The following is an 18584-nucleotide window of genomic DNA, read 5'->3' on the forward strand; positions in this document are numbered from 1 at the left end:
TTCAGGTTAGGGTGGTGGTAGGGGATTGTAGTTGGGTGGCTCATGGTAGCAGGAGGAGTAGGGCAATTTCTAAGTCGAATAGGAGGAAGAGGATGGCTACTAGGAAGAAGAGGATTGAGAAGGGGAGTCGAGCAGATCCCAGGGGGTTGAATCCTCATTCATATGGGGATAGTTTTTCTGAGTCGGGGGATATTTGGGTGAGTCAAAAATTTAGTGCAGTTTGGAGGATGCTTAGGGCCAGTATAAATAGGATTATGTTTATTACTCTTCTCTGGGCTTAAACCAGATTCTAAGGATTGGAAGTCGATTGTAATTTCAGAACTAGAAGAGCATGGTACTGCTCTCTGCACAGAAAACCTTCTCCCCAGGTGAACCCCATGGTTTGCTCCTGTGTTTTGTTTCAGGAGGCTACGATGGGCTGAACATCCTGAATTCTGTTGAGAGGTATGACCCCCACACTGGACACTGGACAAATGTCACTCCAATGGCCACCAAGCGCTCAGGTAAGAGCCCACAGTGTCACTGCTGGGTCAGAAATGACTCAGATAAATGAGTGACACACTCCATGTGTGTTCAGAAGGCTAATAACAATTTCACTAGGAACCCATTTCTTTTTATACTCTAGTTCACTATGGTGGACCTGATTGGTCCTTAAACCAAACCACCATCACCACTGGTTAATTAAGAAGACACCCATCTGTAAACAGCCTTAAGGAAAACAACTTATTACAAACACCACCTGTGGATTGTTTAGTACTTGACTATCATTCTTTCTCTCCAGCTGCCTCAGACCAATTCATGGGAAAGCTTATCTAGCTTTCTCTCTCTGACCAGATGTCACATCCACAGCCACAGTGCCTTGAGGTCAGTGTGTTTCTGCTGCACTGAGGGAGCAGTCACTGCTGCTGTGTTCTGCTGCCCTGGAGGATGCTCTGGCCCCAGTGGGTGGGTTGGCTTTGTGAAAGGATGATTTTACTGGCTTGAATTCCCAAGAGAAATATTAATTTTCACATGCCTCCATCCCAAGTTGTGTACAGAGGAATGCAGTGGCAGGATCACAGGTTACAGGGAGGCTGATGAAATGCTGGGTGACTTCCACAACCAGGAGCAATGCCTGGCATGGAGAAGAGCTCCCAAGGCACAGACTGACCCCAGTACTGGGTCAGTACTCAGCAGCTCCATGGGGCATGGTGAGGGCAGGTGTGACTGCCAGGCTCCTTCCCCTGAGCCCTGCTCTGGGCCAGCCCTGTCACAGCACTGTCACCCAGCAGTGGGCTTACACAAAAGGTGCAGTCACACCATAATTATCCCCACCAGCTCTTCACTTGTCTCTCTGCCTGGTGTTCTATCCAAGCTTTAAGTTGGCACTTGTACCTAGGACAAAAATACAGTTTAAATCCTACTTTTGGGGTATCTTTCTGTTTAAACTCTCCTTCATTTCTCAGAGGGGTTGTCATGGGGCTCCTGTGTGCCCTGGTGTGTTGACTCCTGCTCTGGCTGTGTGCCTCAGGCCTGCTGCCCTGGCCCTGCCTGTGTGTGCATGGGAAGGTTGCTCTGTGTCTCCACCCCTGTGTGCCTCCCAGTGCTTACAGTTATGTGCTTAGACCCTCTCCAAATCCCTTTTGAAGTTGCTTTTTCTCTGCTTCTTGCAATAACTGGCCCTCACAGCCAGCTGGGCAGCACTGCTCCATGTGATCCCTGTGCAGTGGTCCTGGTTAGGGACAAGTACTGGGTACTCAGTAAAACTGGGCTCTGTTCCAAAACATTTCAGTTTTCTTGTGCCTGCAGTGGCATTCACCAAAACCCCAATCTTTAAATATTTATTCCTGTGACAGGGATATTCCTGTTAAGTGTTGGTTTATCTGCCAAGAGTGGATTTGATTTAGGAGCTGGGCACTTTCCACATCCAGGAAGGCCATACATATAAAACACAGGATGAGATCTGCAGGTTTTTCTAGGTCAGAGGCACCATGTGAGTCAATCCATGAATCTCTAGGAAGCTTGAGGATCAGATGGCTTTCTCAAGGGGCCTGCTGTGGGCACCAGAATAGTCTGATTTTGGACAAGACCAGAGTTCAAGCAAGACCAAGTTCAAGACAAAAGCAGGGTTCAAGTTTTCTGCAAAAGGCATTTCCCAGGTCTGTGCTCCCCACAGGAGCTGGAGGCTTTAGTGTCTGTGCCTTGGCTGCAGCATGAGCTCCCTGGTGCCACAAGCCAGCAGGACCCTGTTGAGGCTCTTGTCCCCAGCACTGGCTCAGTGGCTCCTTCCTTGGCACTGTGACGTGGAGTGCCTGGATCTGAAACATGCCCAAGGGCCTTTTTTTGCTCAGGTTTTGGTGCTGCCACTCTGGTAATAACAGCCCTAACTACTCACACCTTAGGTATGAGTGCTGGTGACCTGGGATCCTACAGGATTTCTTTTGTCCCCAAAAAACCCTCTAAGATTTATCCACATGCAGGTGTTTGAATTCCAAGACCAGGACTAAGAGTAATCTTGCCTTTATTCACACAGAACATTTCTTCCTTGTTTCTTTTCACCTCTTAGGACAGGTTCTGGAGGGAGGCCCCCTCTCAGAGACCTTGGCCACATTGCATTGCTGGACCCTGATTTCCCTGATTAGGCCTGGATTTGGTCTCTTCAGCTCCTGGAGAGCCCCCTGGGCCGGCCTGGCCATTCCCAGCTGTTTTGGGGCTCTCAGCAAGGACAGGCAGGGAAAGGCAGGATGTGTTTAGAGAAACAGAACGTGTCTTATACCCTGTTTGTAAAGAAACAGATCCATGCCAGGGTAGCTGGCTCATTTCCTTCAGGATATTCATTAGTGCAAGAGTTCCCTGTGGGTGGTGACAGCCTGACAGGGCTGACTGTGCTCTCAGGAGCCCCTGAGGCCACCAAGTGCCTGGTAATGTCACAGTGTCCTCCTGTGCTGTACCTGAGGGGCTGCCAACGAGGAACCAAGGCTGGTAGGGGTTATTTGCTGCTGGTTTCATAAATTCCCAGTTGGAGCAGCATATTATTGTCTGCTTTCACTGTGAGAACACCTGTTCAGCAGCTGCTCCAGCCACCTCTGCCTCTGCAACAGTGTAGAAACCAGTTTTCATTTTGTGTTCAGAGGAGTAATGTCAGGGAAATCCCTCTCCAGCTTAGCATGGCGCAGTGTGCTTAGCATGGAGCACCAGGGAAATCCCTCCTCCAGCTTAGCATGGAGCAGAGTGCAGCTCTCTCCAGGCCACAGCCAGGAGCTGAGTGGCACCAGGGACTCAGAGTACCAGAGGAACCTCTCTGCCTGCCAGTAGAGCAGGCCTGGTGCTGCTGTGCTCACACACCTGTGCTCAGGTGTCAGTCCAGGTAAACTCCTGTGCTGCTGTGCTGCCCAGACCCCCATGCCCCAGCGTCAGCAGTGTTCGGTGGAGTGAGGTGTTTTCATGTTTCATATTGGAGACAACAACAGAAGACACAGTTATCAGCTATTTTAGGGGAGGTACAAGCATAAAAAATGTCCTTTGGAGAGGGAGGAATTGAGCTGTTCGCCTTGTGGCAGCGAGCCTGGTGCTGCCTGTTGTAGTGTGTTTTTATACTTTGTAATACTTTGAAGTAATTTTGTTTTATATCCCTGTATTTTTCCCAAATGGTTTATCCCAGACTGTACCCCCCTCCCTTAACCTGTGTAATCCCTTTCCCTTGCTAAGATCATCCCCAAATCCCCACCCTGGCTCTCTGTCAATCACTCAGCATCCCATCCCTCCATCTAGAAGCTTCGATCCAGGATCTCGAGTGATCAGCCAGAGGCCAGGGGTCAGCCCCCCAAGCCTTGCCCCATACACTGTCCTAAATGTCCATCCCCCAGTACCCATCCCTTAGGGTCACTTATTGGTTAGTAAAATGTTCTCTACTTTGGGTTTGCACCTCCCTTTAAATGTAACCTTGGCTCATCTCCTGGGGCTCTCAGCAGGAGGCTCTCTGTGACCGTGTTCACTGGGGTCTGAGGATGAGGAAAGAGACAAGGGTCTGACTCCATGTTTCAGAAGGCTGATTTATTATTTTATTATATATATTACATTAAAACTATACTAAAAGAATAGAAGAAAGGATTTCATCTGAGGGCTAGCTAAGAATAGAATAACAAAGAATTATAACAAAGGTTTGTGGCTCAGACTCTCTGTCTGAGCCAGCTGGGCTGTGATTGGCCATTAATTACAAACAACCACATGACACCAATCACAGATGTACCTGTTGCATCCCACAGCAGCAGATAATCAATGTTTACATTTTATTCCTGAGGCCTCACAGCTTCTCAGAAGGAAAAATCCTAAGGAAAGGATTTTTCAGAAAAGATGTCTGCGACAGCCCCCTGAGGTGCAGGAGCTCCCCCAGAGCCCCTCAATAAAACCTTGGATTAACCCCTACTAAGAGTCAGCCCTTTAGCATCTACCGCTGTCTCTGGTGTCTCTTCTGCTGCAAAGGTGACCAGCCCAGGTGCCCTCAGTACCCTCAGGGCACAAGAGAACCCTCAGGACCCTCGGGGCACAGGAGAGCCCTCAGTACCCTCAGGGCACAGAGAGTGTCTCCCCACTGTTGCCCCTCCAGTGTCTGCCAACTCAGGACTGGCCGGGGTTCCTGAGAGGCTCCCTGAGGGACAGAGACACTGCCAGTTTCACTCGTGGGTGTCACTGTGCCACCTTCTCTCCGCAGGGGCTGGCGTGGCTTTGCTCAATGACCACATCTACGTGGTGGGTGGGTTTGATGGCACTGCTCACCTCTCCTCGGTGGAGGCCTACAACATCCGCACCGACTCCTGGACCACGGTGACCAGCATGACCACGCCGCGCTGCTACGTGGGGGCCACCGTGCTGCGGGGCCGCCTCTACGCCATCGCCGGGTAAGCCAGGGCCCTGCAGCTCTGCATGCCCTGCAAGGGACCCCACAGCTGCTGCCCATGCCACAGGGCCTCTCCTCTGTGAGGGGAGACACCCACAGGGTCACTGTGCCCAACCACAACAGGCAGCACAAAGGTCAGTGTTGTGTTTGCAGGAATGATGAATCTGACTCTATGTTCTCAGAAGGCTCATTTATTACTTTATAATACTACATTATATTAAAGAATGCTATACTATACTAAAGAATACAGAAAGTATACTTACCAAAATATACTATACTATACTAAAGAATACAGAAAGGATACTTACTAAAATGCTAAAAATATAATAATGAAAGCTCCTGACTCTTTGCAGAGTCTTGACATAGCTTGGCCCTGATTGGCCAAAGAGTCAAAACAACTCACACCAGAATCCAATGAAACAAATCTGTCTCGGTTTGGAAAGACAGGAGTCTGCTAAGGAAGGCAGGAGCCTCCCCTGAAATGGAGAATGGAAACCCTCCCCACCCCTCTGAATTGCTATGAATTTTAAATTAAGGAGCTCTCAGGCAAAAAATATGGGAACAGGAAATAACAGTTCTTTAATAGGGAAGAAAATAAAAGGATAAAATAAACAATGCAGTACACTAGAACAGCACTGCCAGAGTCAGAACCCAACCTGACACCCTGTGGGTCAGGGTGCTGGCAGCAGTCCCATTGGAATTGTGGCTCAGCCCTCCTGCAGTGTCAGGGCTGGTTCTGCTGGAGCAGGGATCCTGGAGAAAGGTGCAGTCTCTGCCTCTGAAGATGCAGTGGAAGAAGAGGCAGCTGCTGTTCCTCTGGGCAATCCAGTGGAGAAGCTGTGCTGGTGTTCCAGAATCTCCAGATTATATCCGGGTAGGAATGCTTGGCTCCTCCCTCTGGGCTCACATCTCCCAATGGGATGCTGTAGTTCTTATCAGCCATGCAGTGACATTCAATAGCTGTTATCAGCAGATGTCCCCTCCTGAGGGAGGAGTGATTGTGATCACCCAGAGAGAGGTAAGGCAAACTGCCCACTTGACAAAGGTAATCTGCCATACAGATGGTAATAGAAAACATCTTGCCTTGCAATCTGGAACAACCTGTGGGTAAATATTCTCCATTCATATTCCACATGAGCAAAACACAGGAGAAGCAAATGAGATAAGAATTGTTTTCCTTTTCTCTGAGTCTTTTCAGCTTCCCAGGAGAAAAATCCTGGGTGAAGAGATGTTTTCAGAGAATGTGAATGCCACAGTCCAGGGCCCAGGCAGGCAGGAGAGCAGCAGCCTACAGCAGTGGCAGCCTGGTGCAGGGGTTATAATTTGGGTAATTTGGGCTATTCCAGCCTCCTAGGAAGAGCTCTGAATGCCTCAGCCTCTTCCTCCAGCACCATCCTTCATGTGTAACTTTGTGTCCTGGCAGATACGATGGCAACTCACTGCTGAGCAGCATCGAGTGCTACGACCCCATCATTGACAGCTGGGAAGTCGTCACCTCCCTGGGGATGCAGCGCTGCGACGCCGGGGTCTGCGTCCTCCGGGAGAAGTGAGCAGAGGCAACTCACAAAGAAAAACATTCTAAAATGTCTCGGCTGGAGGAAGAGTCCCAAATGATTTGCAGTGACTGTTCTTGAGAGTTGTGGATGCTGTGGGAATAGGCACCAGAACAGCAGCTTTCTGTGCTGCTTGTGACTAGAGCATGTGCATAACTGTGTGATCTCAGCAGTCATTTGAAATCAGGGGCTCTGTGGGAAGCTGGATGAAGGGGATGAATGGGTCAGGAGAAGCTGCACTCTGTGCTGTTCCTGTGGCTCAGTCTGTGGGCAGAGCAGATTGCCCCAGCCTGGTCTCAGGCAGCCTGGTGACCCCTCCCAAGGACATGTACATAGCCCTGGGTCACCTCTTCAGCCACCGCAGGACCCTGCGGGTCCTCGGGCGCTCTCAGCCGTGTGGATGTGTGAGGCTGAGCCCAGCTGCTCTTGTGTTCCAGCTTCAAATCATTGTGTACGTCCTGAATGTTGCAGCGTGCTCCCCAGCACTGCAGAGCCAGCCTGGGTGAGGTGTGAGGGCCCTGAGCTGTCGCTGTGTCTGCAGGGCTGCACAAAGGAGTCAAAGGTTAAAGCTGTCAGCCCCTGTGAGCAGAGACTGAGGCCACGGGCAGAGGCAGGGGAGGAGCTCAGTGCCTGCCACAGAAGCATCTGCAGTGTTTGTGCTCTTGATCAGGTGCTCAGCAAGGTTCATCACATCGTGTTTCCTCAAAAAGCTTGACAGCTCCAGCTGCAAATGATGTGTGGCACCGGGGGCTTGGCTGTGCCCCATCCTGTGAGGAGGTCACCTGAGCTGAGGCCAGGAGAGCAGGGACACAGTGGCTGCTGCCCACCAGGGTCCTGCTGGGTGAGGCACTGGGGATTGTCCCCAGACAGACCCGAGCCCAGCACACCTGAGGCAGCCTATCACTCAAGTTCATTGTGTTGGTTTTCCTTTCATCTAGGATTTTTCTGCTTCCAGGGCTGTTCTGGAGTGACATCCAGGATTCTGTTTCGCCCTTTGTTCTCAGCTGTTTATTCCCCTGTCTCATGACTCCACATCCTGTGACACTTGCTATCCCTGGCTGCCCCATGAGCCCAGGTGAGGCTCCACCAGTGGCTCCCAGCAGCTCATGGAGCTCTCCCTGCTCAGCATGTCCTGCCTCACTGTTGTGGGGGCTCAGGCTCCCCTCTGCCATCAGCTTGGCCCCACAGTGCCTGGGCTCCATGTAGTGCTGCTCGTTGGGCTTCCTGCTGACTCCTTGCTTGGGGACAGGGTGGGATCAGGGACGTGGTAGCATGACCTAATGATGCACTTTCAGCCAATGCTCTGACCTTCTGCGTTTGTTTCTATCACACAAGTGTTCTGTGGTTTCGTTTCCTATGTTTATTTTTTAATGAAAGTATAAAGAATAAAATATTTCCTGAGCCAGTAGGAGTTTAGCTTCTGTTCTCTACCTTCCAGACATGACTGACTGCTGTGTGGAGGGTTTGTGCAAAACCTGTGCTAGACAGTCAGCTGCCCTCAAGTGTCTCTGCCCTGCAGCTTCAGCCCAGTGGTGAAAAACAGCTGCTCCAGCTGTGAGATCTGTGCACAGAGACCAGCCAGGCCTGGGGAGCTCCCCAATGAGGGAATTTCATGCCAGGTCTGTTGGAGAAGAGCATGGAGCAGAGAGGAGGAAAAGACTGATGACAGTCAGCAGCAATAATGAATCATCAGGTGGCCAAGAAGGCCAATGACACCTGGTGTGTACCTGCCATGCTGTGACCAGTGAGCATCCCTGTGTGCTGGCACTGCTGAGGTCACACCTCCAATCCTGGGAGCAGCCTTGGGACCCTCACAAGGAGGACATTGAGGGGCTGGAGCATATCCAGGGAAGGGAATGGAGCTGGGAAAGGGGCTGGAGCTCCAGGAGGGGCTGAGGGAGCTGGGAAAGGGGCTCAGCCTGGAGAAAAGGAGACTCAGGGGGGACCTTGTGGCTCTGCACAACTCCTGACAGGAGGGGACAGCTGGGGGGAGTTGGGCTCTGCTCCCAGGGAACAGGGACAGGAGGAAAGGGAACAGCCTCAAACTGTGCCAGGGGAGTTTAAGGTTGGATATTGGGGAAAATCTCTCCCTGAATGGCTGATCAGGCCCAGGGCATTGGTGGATTCACCATCCCTGGAAGTGTTCAAAAGACCTGTGGATGTGGCCCCTGGGGACATGGGTTAGTGGTGAACACGGCAGTGCTGGGGAAATGGTCTTAGAGGCCTTTTCCAAATTAAACAATTCCATAATTCTAATACTGTTACAGTGGAGCTGCAGTTGCAAAAAATTACAGCTCCGGTTTCCTCCATGGGCATGTGGGATGAATGGAGCCCAGCATTAATTCATCTGTCCATGTGCAAAACAGATTCTCTTGGTTTCAGGGCAAACTTCCTCATTGATGGCTTCAGATCCTCCCCCTGCTACCTGGTCCCCCCACAAACAGCTCACCACTCACTCCAGATGTTCAGGAGCCTCTCCTGACACCTGTCCCCAAACTGCTCCATCATTCTTCAGCCAGTGAGGAGTGGGGAAGCAAAGAGGGGAACAGGCTCTTTGGGGAGTGCAGCACTCCCTGGTGCCACCCATGGATTGTCCCAGCTGTGCCCTCTGCCAGGGTGCAGGGGGAGCTGCCAGGCTCTGATGCTGCCCCTGGAGCTGTCAGTGGCTGCTGTCCCTTCCCTGACAAGCCCTGCTCTCCTGCAGGGGGCTCAGAGGGATTCAGCTCCACAAGTGCCGTGTCCAGTGTGTGGCTGGGCACAAACTCAGCAGCAGCAGAACTGGGTCACAGCAGGATGTGACCAGCAGATCCATCCCTGCCTCTCCACCACAGGATGTGCTGAAGGTTTTGAATAGGAACTTCAAGGTGTTTCCAGGGAGTTAATGCACGATATAAATCTTCAAAATGCTCCATGTTGGTGCTGGAGATGAGAAAATGTCCAGGCTCCTGCTGAAAGCAAAACAAAGGGACAAAATGTTCTGCTTGGGAGGAAGCTGGTATGGATCTCCCTGGCCAGCAAGAGTGAAGCTTTGCTTCATGAATGATCCAGCAGAAAATGCTAAAAGACATTTTCACCCTTCCACTGCTGGCTGCATGGAAGCAGCAGGAGAGAATCACCAAGGCAGGCCTTGCAGCTAAGGCACACATAATCACCTCAGCTCTTCTTTAAACACTAAGCACTCTGCCTTATTTATGTAGAGGGAGCTAGCAAAGCATGGGAGCACCACCTCTGACTTGGGAGTTTTGCAAGAGTTACTGATACAGTAACAGTCACAGAAATAAATTAAAAATACTACAGTTTTCCTGACTGAGCTGGTTGTGAATGAACACCTTGCAGCAAACCAATTTGTATGAAAGAGAAAGAATACATTTGTGGAGTGGTCAGGAAATGTCCTGGGAAATGAGAAGAAGTAAGAACTTCAGTAAGAACTGAAGAATTAAAGATGAGTTTCCAACAAAGAAAGCTCCCATCCAAGACTTAAGAATTGGCCAAAGATCCTTTTAGTGGGTTTTTATTTACCTCTTGAGCTGTCCACAAGGGCTGCAACAATGAGAGCCACCACTGCAGCCACCAACCTAGAGCAGCTTGGGGCCACAAGCTGAGACATCAGGGTGCTGTGGTGCCACTCAGGTTTATGGGCTGGGACTCCTCAGGAGTGCCCATCTCACATCCATGTGAGCAGGTGAGGGCAGGTGCAGCCTGGCAGGGTGGGTTTGCAGGGTGGGTTTGCAGCCTCCCCAGGGCAGGCACAGGGCTCCCCTCCCACACCTGGCTGGGATCTCACCCCTCACAGCCTGGGTTACCCCAAAATTAGGATATGCACCTGTGGTACAGCCAAGCAGAACCTCACAAATGTTCAGCTCCAGACTGGCAGGGAAAGGCCTCCTGTCAGATTTGCAGGATCCCCAACGTCTGGGAAGAATGATGGGCAGAACTCCATGTTATCAGAAGGCTAGTTAATTACTTTATTATACTGTATTATACTATATTACAAAGAATCCTAAAGAATACTAAAAGATACTAAAGAAAACTCATGACTGTCTCTCAAAAGTCAGGACACAGCTTTTTCCAATTGGCCAAGGAAACAAAACAATCCTCAGCAGAATCCAACTGACCAACTCCTTCAGATAAACAATCTTCCAACACAACAACAGGAGGAGCAAATTAGATAAGAATTGTTTTTTGTTTCTCTGAGGTTCCTCACTGCGATTCCCAGGAAATATCCTTGGGAAGTTGTGCCTTGCTTTTCTCTGTGAAGGGAAATGCAGCCACAGGCCTCCTCCATTGCAAAGCAGATGTGTGGGCAGAGCAGAGCTTTCCTGGCTGGTCTGGGGCAGGAGTGGCCATGGGGAGGCTCTGAAGCTCTGGAGAGAGAGAAGTGACACTGGAGTGACATTGGAGTGACACTGAGTGACCCTGGAGTGGCACAGAGTGACCCTGGAGTGACAGACAGTGACACAGAGTGACACCGAGTGACCCTCAGGTGCCTCTGGGGCAGCCAGAGTCAGCTCCAGGGCAGGGATGGATTTGAGCTCCCAGCAATGCTCTGGGGTGTTTTTCTCAAACTGCTGTTGACCCTCCATGAGCAGGAAGGATCCCACAGAATCCAAGGGTAACTGTGCTTGGGAAGGGCACTCTGGGGATCTGCAACCCTGATCCTCTTTGGATCAGGTTCTGTGGAGTCCAGAGCATCTCCAGGCATGGGGGTTCTGGGCCTTCCCTGAGCCCCAGGACAGGACTGGACCCTGTCACCTTCCCGTGGGACAGGACTGGACCCTGTCACCTTCCCGTGGGACAGGACTGGACCCTGTTCCTTTCTCTGGTCTGAGCCTGGCTCAGGCAGCCCCAGGGCTGTCAGTGGCACTGCTGAGCTCCTCTCCTCCCCCTGCTCTGGTCCCCACACAGCCCCAGACAGGGCTCAGGAGCTCAAACCCCCAAACTCTGCCCAGGTGCCAGGAGGGTGGGCTGATGTCTCCCAGCCACACTCACACCCCAGCTTGTGTAAGTATTGCTGCTGAAATCCTACTCCTTTATTTAGTGAACACCAAAGAATATTTAGTGAATATTCACCTCAGATGTCAGTTCCCATTTCTGGCTTCTCCTGAGGGCTCTTGGCAGCAGTCAGGAGTGAGCAGCAGGAGGAGCATGGGGCACATTTACACCAAACCAGGGCTCTGCTGGGATCTGGCCTGTCCTCTAAAGAAGCAGTGGCTCAATCAAAGGCCTCTTTCAATCTTCTCAACACCAACAGAGGGGTGGCAGCAGCAGCCCAGAGCAGCCAGAGGGGCCCAAAGGTGCTCAGTGAGGAGCAGCAGAGTCCCCTGGGCTCCAGGACCTCGTCCCTCAGTGTTGCCTGTGAGCCCTGGCACTGCCCTGGCACTGCCCAGGCTCTGTGGGGTCACACATTGCTGTCAATGTGCCCCTGCCCCTTTCAGGCCCTCTGCCCTCCCCACTGAGGGTTCTCCCTGTGCCAAGCAGCCACAGAGCTGCTGTTAGAGCAGCCCAGGTGCTCCCATATCCTGGTGCAATCACTGCTGCAGCTTCACAGGGTCCCAGAAGGATCAGAGAAGGGACCCCAGGGGTTCATCTGGTCCCACTCCCTGCCCAGGCAGGGCCATCCCAGAGCCCACGGCACAGGATTGCGTCCAGATGGTTCTGGAATATCTCCACTGATGGAGGCTTTAAAGGGAGACAATTTCCCTTTGTCCAGCATCAACTGAGCTCCTTCTCCAACCACGAATTCAGGCATCTCCAGACTCCCACGGCTGGGAAGTGACTGTCCCTGATGGTCCCTGTGGGCCACAACAGACACAGCACTGCCAGTCCAGGATCCCTGGGGGCCAGAAATTCCCAGACTGGTTTGGGTGGGAAGGACCCAAAAAACTCATCTCATCCCCCTGTCATGGGCAGGGACAATTCCACCATCCCAGAGGGCTCCAAATGCGGTCCAGCCTGGCCTGGGACACTGCAGGGACCCAGGGGCAGCCACAGCTGGGGGTTCAGCCTGTGCTGGGGTCTCAGCCCGATCCCAGGGCAAGATTCCTGGGGGAGGATTCCCAGTCCAGCATTCCCAGTGCAGGATTCCAGTACAGCATTCCCAGTCCAGCATTCCCAGTGGCAGCATTCCCGTACACCATTCCCGTACACCATTCCCAGTACACCATTCCCAGTACACCATTCCAGTACACCATTCCCAGTACACCATTCCCGTACACCATTCCCAGTACACCATTCCCAATACACCATTCCCATACACCATTCCCAGTACACCATTCCCGTATGGAATTCCCAGTACACCATTCCCAGTACACCATTCCCATACACCATTCCCAGTACACCATTCCCGTATGGAATTCCCAGTACACCATTCCCAATACACCATTCCCAGTACACCATTCCCAATACACCATTCCCATACACCATTCCCAATACACCATTCCCAGTACACCATTCCCATACACCATTCCCAGTACACCATTCCAGTACACCATTCCCAGTACACCATTCCCAATACACCATTCCCATACACCATTCCCAGTACACCATTCCCAATACACCATTCCCATACACCATTCCCAATACACCATTCCCAGTACACCATTCCCGTACACCATTCCCAGTACACCATTCCCAGTACACCATTCCCGTATGGAATTCCCAGTACACCATTCCCAGTACACCACTCCCGCACACCATTCCCGTACACCATTCCCAGTACACCATTCCCGTACACCATTCCCGTACACCATTCCCGCACACCATTCCCGCACAGAATTCCCAGCCCGGCGCTCCCGGCCCCTCCCGGGATGGGCAGAGGGGCGGGGCCACCACCGCGGGGCGGGACCATAGCGATGACGTCACCGCTGCGTTCCGCTGACGTCACTGTGCCGGTCCCGCCCCTCGCCATGGCGGCGCCCTGCGCGGAGATGGAGCCGGCGGCGCCTCCGGCCTCTGCCCCCGCCGCTCCCGCGGCCGCGCCGGGCTCGGCCGGGCTCGTGTGCGCGCAGGGCCGCAACCTGCGGGCCGTGCTGTGCCAGCGCTGCGGCTCCCGGGTGCTGCTGCCCGGCGCCGCCACCTTCGCCCGCCGAGAGGTACCGGGGGGTTCGGGGAGGGAGCGGGCGGTGCCGGCCGGGCGGTGACGGCCCCGTGTCTCCGCAGCTCCTCCTGCCCGCCATGAGGAAGAAGGCGGCGGCGGCGGCGGCGGGCGGCGGCGGGGACGTGCTGCGGGAGCACTGGCTGGTGCGCGACATGTTCTCCTTCGAGAACGTGGGCTTCACCCGCGACGTGGGCAACGTCAAGTTCCTGGTGTGCGCCGACTGCGAGGCGGGGCCCATCGGCTGGCACTGCCTGGACGACAAGGACAGCTTCTACGTGGCGCTGGAGCGCGTGGCCCACGAGTGACGCCGGCCCGGGTGGGAGCCGGGCCCGGCCCTCGGGAGCCCCCGGAGCCCCGCGGGGCCGGGCAGCCCTGGACTGACCGCGGCCGGGCCCCACCGAGCACGGCCCGCCCGCCCCGCGGCCTGGCTGGCCGCAGCTTGCCTGCTCCCCGTGTGACCGACCCGCGGCTCCACTGCCGCCCCCTTTCCCAGATCCACAGCTGAGCAGCGGCAGCAATCACAGCCCTGGCACGGCCGGCTCCTCACTGCGCCCACACGGGAAGAGTGTTGGTGGTGGGAGGGTCCCTGTGCCCTGCAGGGACAGCTCACCCTGACACCTTTGCCTCGTAGCCCAACCTGCCCCAGTCTGGCTACTCTGCCGCTTCCCCGGTGGCTGCTGTTGCTCCGGGGGGCTGAGGTGTCTCTCATGACACCGTGTGAATGGGGCACTGGACAGGGACTGCACTGACAGCACTGCTGCACTGAGTCCTCGTGGCAGCTGAAACTGTCTGACTTGCAGCCACAGCAGTTCCAGGGCTTAAGGCTGAGTCTTCTGTTGATTTTCAGAAGGAATGTTCACTACCCCAAGCTCTAACATTTATGTTCTCCAAAACCTCATCCCACCTGACAGCTGTGGCACCTGAAGTGAGTGTGAGGCATTCCAGCTAACGTGTGCAGTCCTATTAACTGAGTTCTTGGGAACACAGGTAGAATGTGCAGACAGCATAAGCTGATAGAGCAGCAAACAAAGAAAATGTACCAGACCATGAAGCTTTCAGGCAGCTGGAGTGAAGAGATTCCAGCCTGAAAAGCACCTGAATCATTGGACAGGCAGTGCTGAAGCATGTCAGAACATATGAGTGTGATAAACAGTGATGTCAGGAATTTCTCTTGTGTAAAAGCTGGTGGTCAGAGTGATCTGGGATATTGTGACCAGTTTTGGTTTCTGCCTTTTGAAAGCTGAGCACAGAGCTGATTAAAGATGGAAGGAGGCTGCAGGAGCCATGGTTCTCCCTGCATTTATCACTGCTGGTAATCGTGGCCCAGCTCATTCTCCATTGCTGAGCCCTGTGTGAGTTGTCCAGGGGTGCTTTGGGCTCACTGGTGCTGTGCCTCTCTGTGGGACACATCCCTGTCCTCTGCTCCCGAGCACTTGGGTGCTGACCTAGCTGAGCAGGGTGATGGATTTGTTTGTGCCACCAAACTCAAGGTTTAGGGTAGGGTGCTGCCCCAAAGCTGTGGGAAGAACCTTTCCCTTACCCCTCTAATGAAACAGTTTTGCTGGCAGGGCTCTGTAGGGCAGGCAGAGCCTCAGATGAGTCTCCCAGAAGAGGCATCCTGACAGCAGGAGGGGCAGAAACAAGTCCCAGTGCTTGAGCACCTGCACTTCTATGATTTGGAGACACTGCCTCAATGTGCGGCCTGGTGTCAGGAACTTCTGCTGTGGGCAGTCAGGATTTATCAGGGCAGGGAGAGAGGCACAACTGTGATCTAGAGGTTGAGGGATGAGGAGCAGGAGGCAAATCCTGTGCTGTGTCCTTGCTGAATGTGTCAGATGGACATTTGTCATGGAAACTGCTTCTTCCCTCCTGCCCTTCCTGTCTCTTAGCCCTAAGCCCCAGGACTGCACAGGTTCATCAAGCAGATGTCCTCAAAGGACAGGAGAGCTTCCCTCGGGTTCTGCACCCATGGCAAAATGGTGGGATCACATCACTAATTTCACACTTTCATTTGGATTATTTTCTCTTAGGATATGTCCTCTGACCTGAAATCCCTGAGTTACAGTCCATGTTACTTAAATGTGCTGCACTGCTCACCCCTCATTTTGAAGGAGCCACTGTGCAGAACAGACTGGAAATCAGCTTGAGTACCACTGAGTAAATGACCTCCAAGAAATGGCACCTGTGGATTCCTGAGCAGTGGGTGGCACTGGGAGGAGCTGGGGGTGGTAGCAGCTTTCCCAGGCAGTAGAACAGCCCTGGAGAGATGGGAGAGCTCAGGTCAAAGCCTTCACATCGAAATGGCAGCAGCTGAAATCCACCTCAGCACAGCCCTGAATGCTGGGAGCTCCTGCTCCTCTTCAGTGGGAGAGGGGAGCTGAGCCCTGCATGGATCCAGGTGTGCTTTCTGCTGGCTCTTAAATACTAAATAGGATCACATAGGCTTGAAATGCTGAGAAGAAATGAACAGTGTGATGGGAATTCTTGGGAAGAAGCTTTTGTACGATGAGATCTTGGGTGTCATTCAGCCTCAGCAGGGTCTGGGTTCCTGCAGCCCATGAGAAACCCCTGCAATGCTGGTGGCACAGAGACCTGGGGCAGGTTTTGGGACAGCTGTGCAGCCCAGCTCTCAGCCAGCACCTGGGCTAATTCATGTTCCCAGAGGTGACTGAGAATTTCAGGGGGTGGCACGAGGTGGGGGAAAGCAGCGTCACAGTGTGGGATTTGAGCTCAGGCAGCTGCACTGTGCCTTCAGTGGAGCTGTGGGGAGCAGTGTCCCAGTCAGCAGACACAGCCTGGGGGAAGAGCAGCTGCTGCTCCACTGGACACAGCACCAGGTCTGGGCTCTGCTGAAGCTGCACCGTTCCTGTGTCAATGACAGCTAATAAAAATTCACATAGACTCACAAATATTTTCACTGCTTTTTATCCAGCATGTTGAAAAACTGTTTTCCAGTTGCCTGTGGTAACTCCTAGAAAATAAGGGTAGACAACCCTTAAGCATGGGAAGCACTTACATGGTACATAGGAAGGCTCATCTTGCAGCCCATCTTTATCAATACCAAGACAGAGCAGAAACCTGAATTTCCACATGTAGATCACTTAAAATTAATTTGAAATTGGATTCTTCTATTTAATGTCTGCATAGATTTGACTCCTGAGACCCTCCTGTGTTAAGATGTAGCAGTGCCTCAAGAGGGAACAGTAACAAACCTGCCTCCTGTGCTCCAGCCAATCCCTCCAGCAAGGTTTAAGGGGGCAAATAAAAACAGTTTTGTCTAATTGCTTCCCGGTGTGGATTTGGCAGGATCTCTAGTGCCTGCCTGCCTGGTTTGTATGGGTTACTGTTTATATGCCCTAAATGTGCTCAGGGTGGTTAAAAGCAGACCTTGCTCCAGTCTGGCTCTGGTACTGGGATGGGTTCATAGCCCAGAACTGTGGTCTGGTTCTGGCATTTACACCTCCTGTAGCTTCACCTCTCTGCTCCCATTCCCACTCAAACCTCCCACTGGAGCAGCTGCTGAACCCTTTGTGTGTCAAATTTGATAACTTAGGCTAAATTTTCCTTTCTTGGCTGCTGGGTTGGCACATGCAGCCTGTGGGATGCTCCAGGGGCACTGGTAGGATGGAGGCCTTTGCTCCTTTTTGACAGCTGCAGGCTGTGAGATCAGCTGAGCTGTCCTGGGGAGCTGCCACAACTCATGCCTTGCAGAGGTCACAATCACACTCTTCCTTCCCTAAATGAGTTACATTTCACTGAACCAGGTAAGTGGTGCATGGAGCAGGGGCTAGGATTCAAGGCTCCCTCTTTCCCAAGCTCTGCAAGTCAGCAAACCTGGGTGCCTGGGCCTGTCAGGACCTGAGGCCTCTCCTTGATTCCTCCCTTCTGACTGAGGGAATCCTCACCAGGGCAGTGCTGACAGTGTGGACTCTGAAGCAGCAGCTTGGAGAACTTTGCTGTTTGCTGTGTCCCAGGGCTCTCCCATCCAGCTGAGGCCTCACAGAGGAACCAAGCAGGGATGAAGTGAGATCTCTGTGTGTGGGACCTGTGCCTGCAGGAGTGGAGGGGAATGGCTCAGCAGAGCTCAGAGGAGATCTGTGGCTGATGAAAGCAGGGCCAGCTTGGCCAGGGAGGTGGTTGTGGTGTTCCCTGTCCTGCACAGCTCACCTTGCTGCATTCCCTGAGCCTCTGTGTGAGCAGGGACTGCCCCATCAGCACAGGCGGTTCTGCAGGGAGCTGGTGGGGGAACAGGGATTTCTGAAATGTGTTACGAATTTCCCTGAAGGTAATTTTACATATCTGACATTGCACTCCCTGGCAGGAACATAAGTAGGAGGAAAGGAAACAATTGAGATGAAATAGCTTCGGAGTCTTTGGACAACTGGTGCAGGGAAAGCGTCCCTGCCTCCCACAGAGTCAGGTTAATACAGGCCAAACTCCAGAATCAAAGAGTAAAAAAACCACTGAGCATTTTGCCAAAAACCCACCAAGTATTTTGAAGCTGGCTGGGGACACAACAGGAAACCACAGCAGATGAGTGGAACTGGCCATAAAAATGCAGAGAGAGCATGAGGGCTTTTATCAAAGCCAGCTTTGTTCTCTTTCAACCAACACTATGCATTTCAGCATAAATACTTGAGTACTGAGTTGTGAGGCAGCCAGGTGCCTCCAGTGCAGCTTTGGTATGAGCACAGCTGGGCGCCTCAGTGACAGAGAGGGGGGAGATGGCAGCCCAGCAATGCAGGTGAGCTGTGGGGCTGGAGGAGGGAGAGAAGATAATTTTCACAGGAGTGTGCTGTGGGGTGAGTGCCCCTGCACCTGAAAATGACCCAATCTTACACAGTGAAAATCGAGTGCTTGGCTCCCTTCATGTGACCCCTGAGGAAGAGTGAGCAGGTTCCAGGGTTGCTGAGAGAACACTTCCATCCTCAGAGAGGGGGAAGCAGCTCTGAGAAAAGTCTTTCTTGCATCTTTTCTAAAACTGAATCGAGTGTGGCACAGTCTATCCCAGTGGTTCTGCAGTTTTGTTTTTGAAGTGCTGCACATCAAACTCCTGGAG

At 52.8% G+C, this 18584-nt stretch overlaps 2 protein-coding genes across 3 annotated transcripts in view; both read left to right on the forward strand.

Annotated features, from left to right (window-relative positions):
• Positions 1–6450, forward strand: part of KLHL12 (kelch like family member 12) — a 29264-nt gene extending 22814 nt beyond the window's left edge. For both annotated transcript variants that reach the window (XM_059488076.1, XM_059488075.1), the window contains exons 10-12: positions 405–503; positions 4691–4877; positions 6300–6450. In XM_059488076.1, coding sequence (XP_059344059.1) covers positions 405–503; positions 4691–4877; positions 6300–6426 — 413 coding nt within the window. In that variant the 3' untranslated portion in view covers positions 6427–6450. The remainder of the gene's footprint in view (positions 1–404; positions 504–4690; positions 4878–6299) is intronic.
• A 6883-nt stretch (positions 6451–13333) lies between these two features.
• RABIF (RAB interacting factor) lies at positions 13334–16434 on the forward strand. The gene is made up of 2 exons (XM_059488003.1): positions 13334–13520; positions 13588–16434. Exons 1-2 carry the CDS (start codon positions 13335–13337, stop codon positions 13828–13830), a joined length of 429 nt encoding a protein of 142 aa, XP_059343986.1. The 5' UTR covers position 13334; the 3' UTR covers positions 13831–16434.
• Positions 16435–18584: the final 2150 nt, after the last annotated feature.

Source organism: Ammospiza nelsoni, chromosome 23 (assembly GCF_027579445.1).
Source record: "Ammospiza nelsoni isolate bAmmNel1 chromosome 23, bAmmNel1.pri, whole genome shotgun sequence".
In the NCBI taxonomy this organism is placed as follows: domain Eukaryota; kingdom Metazoa; phylum Chordata; class Aves; order Passeriformes; family Passerellidae; genus Ammospiza; species Ammospiza nelsoni.

Bases quoted from the DNA above. Each gene is read 5' to 3' on its own strand.
- RABIF (XM_059488003.1), top strand. From the start codon at position 13,335: ATGGCGGCGCCCTGCGCGGAGATGGAGCCGGCGGCGCCTCCGGCCTCT. The intron at 13,521-13,587 runs GTACCGGGGGGT...GTGTCTCCGCAG, and splicing joins CCACCTTCGCCCGCCGAGAG to CTCCTCCTGCCCGCCATGAG.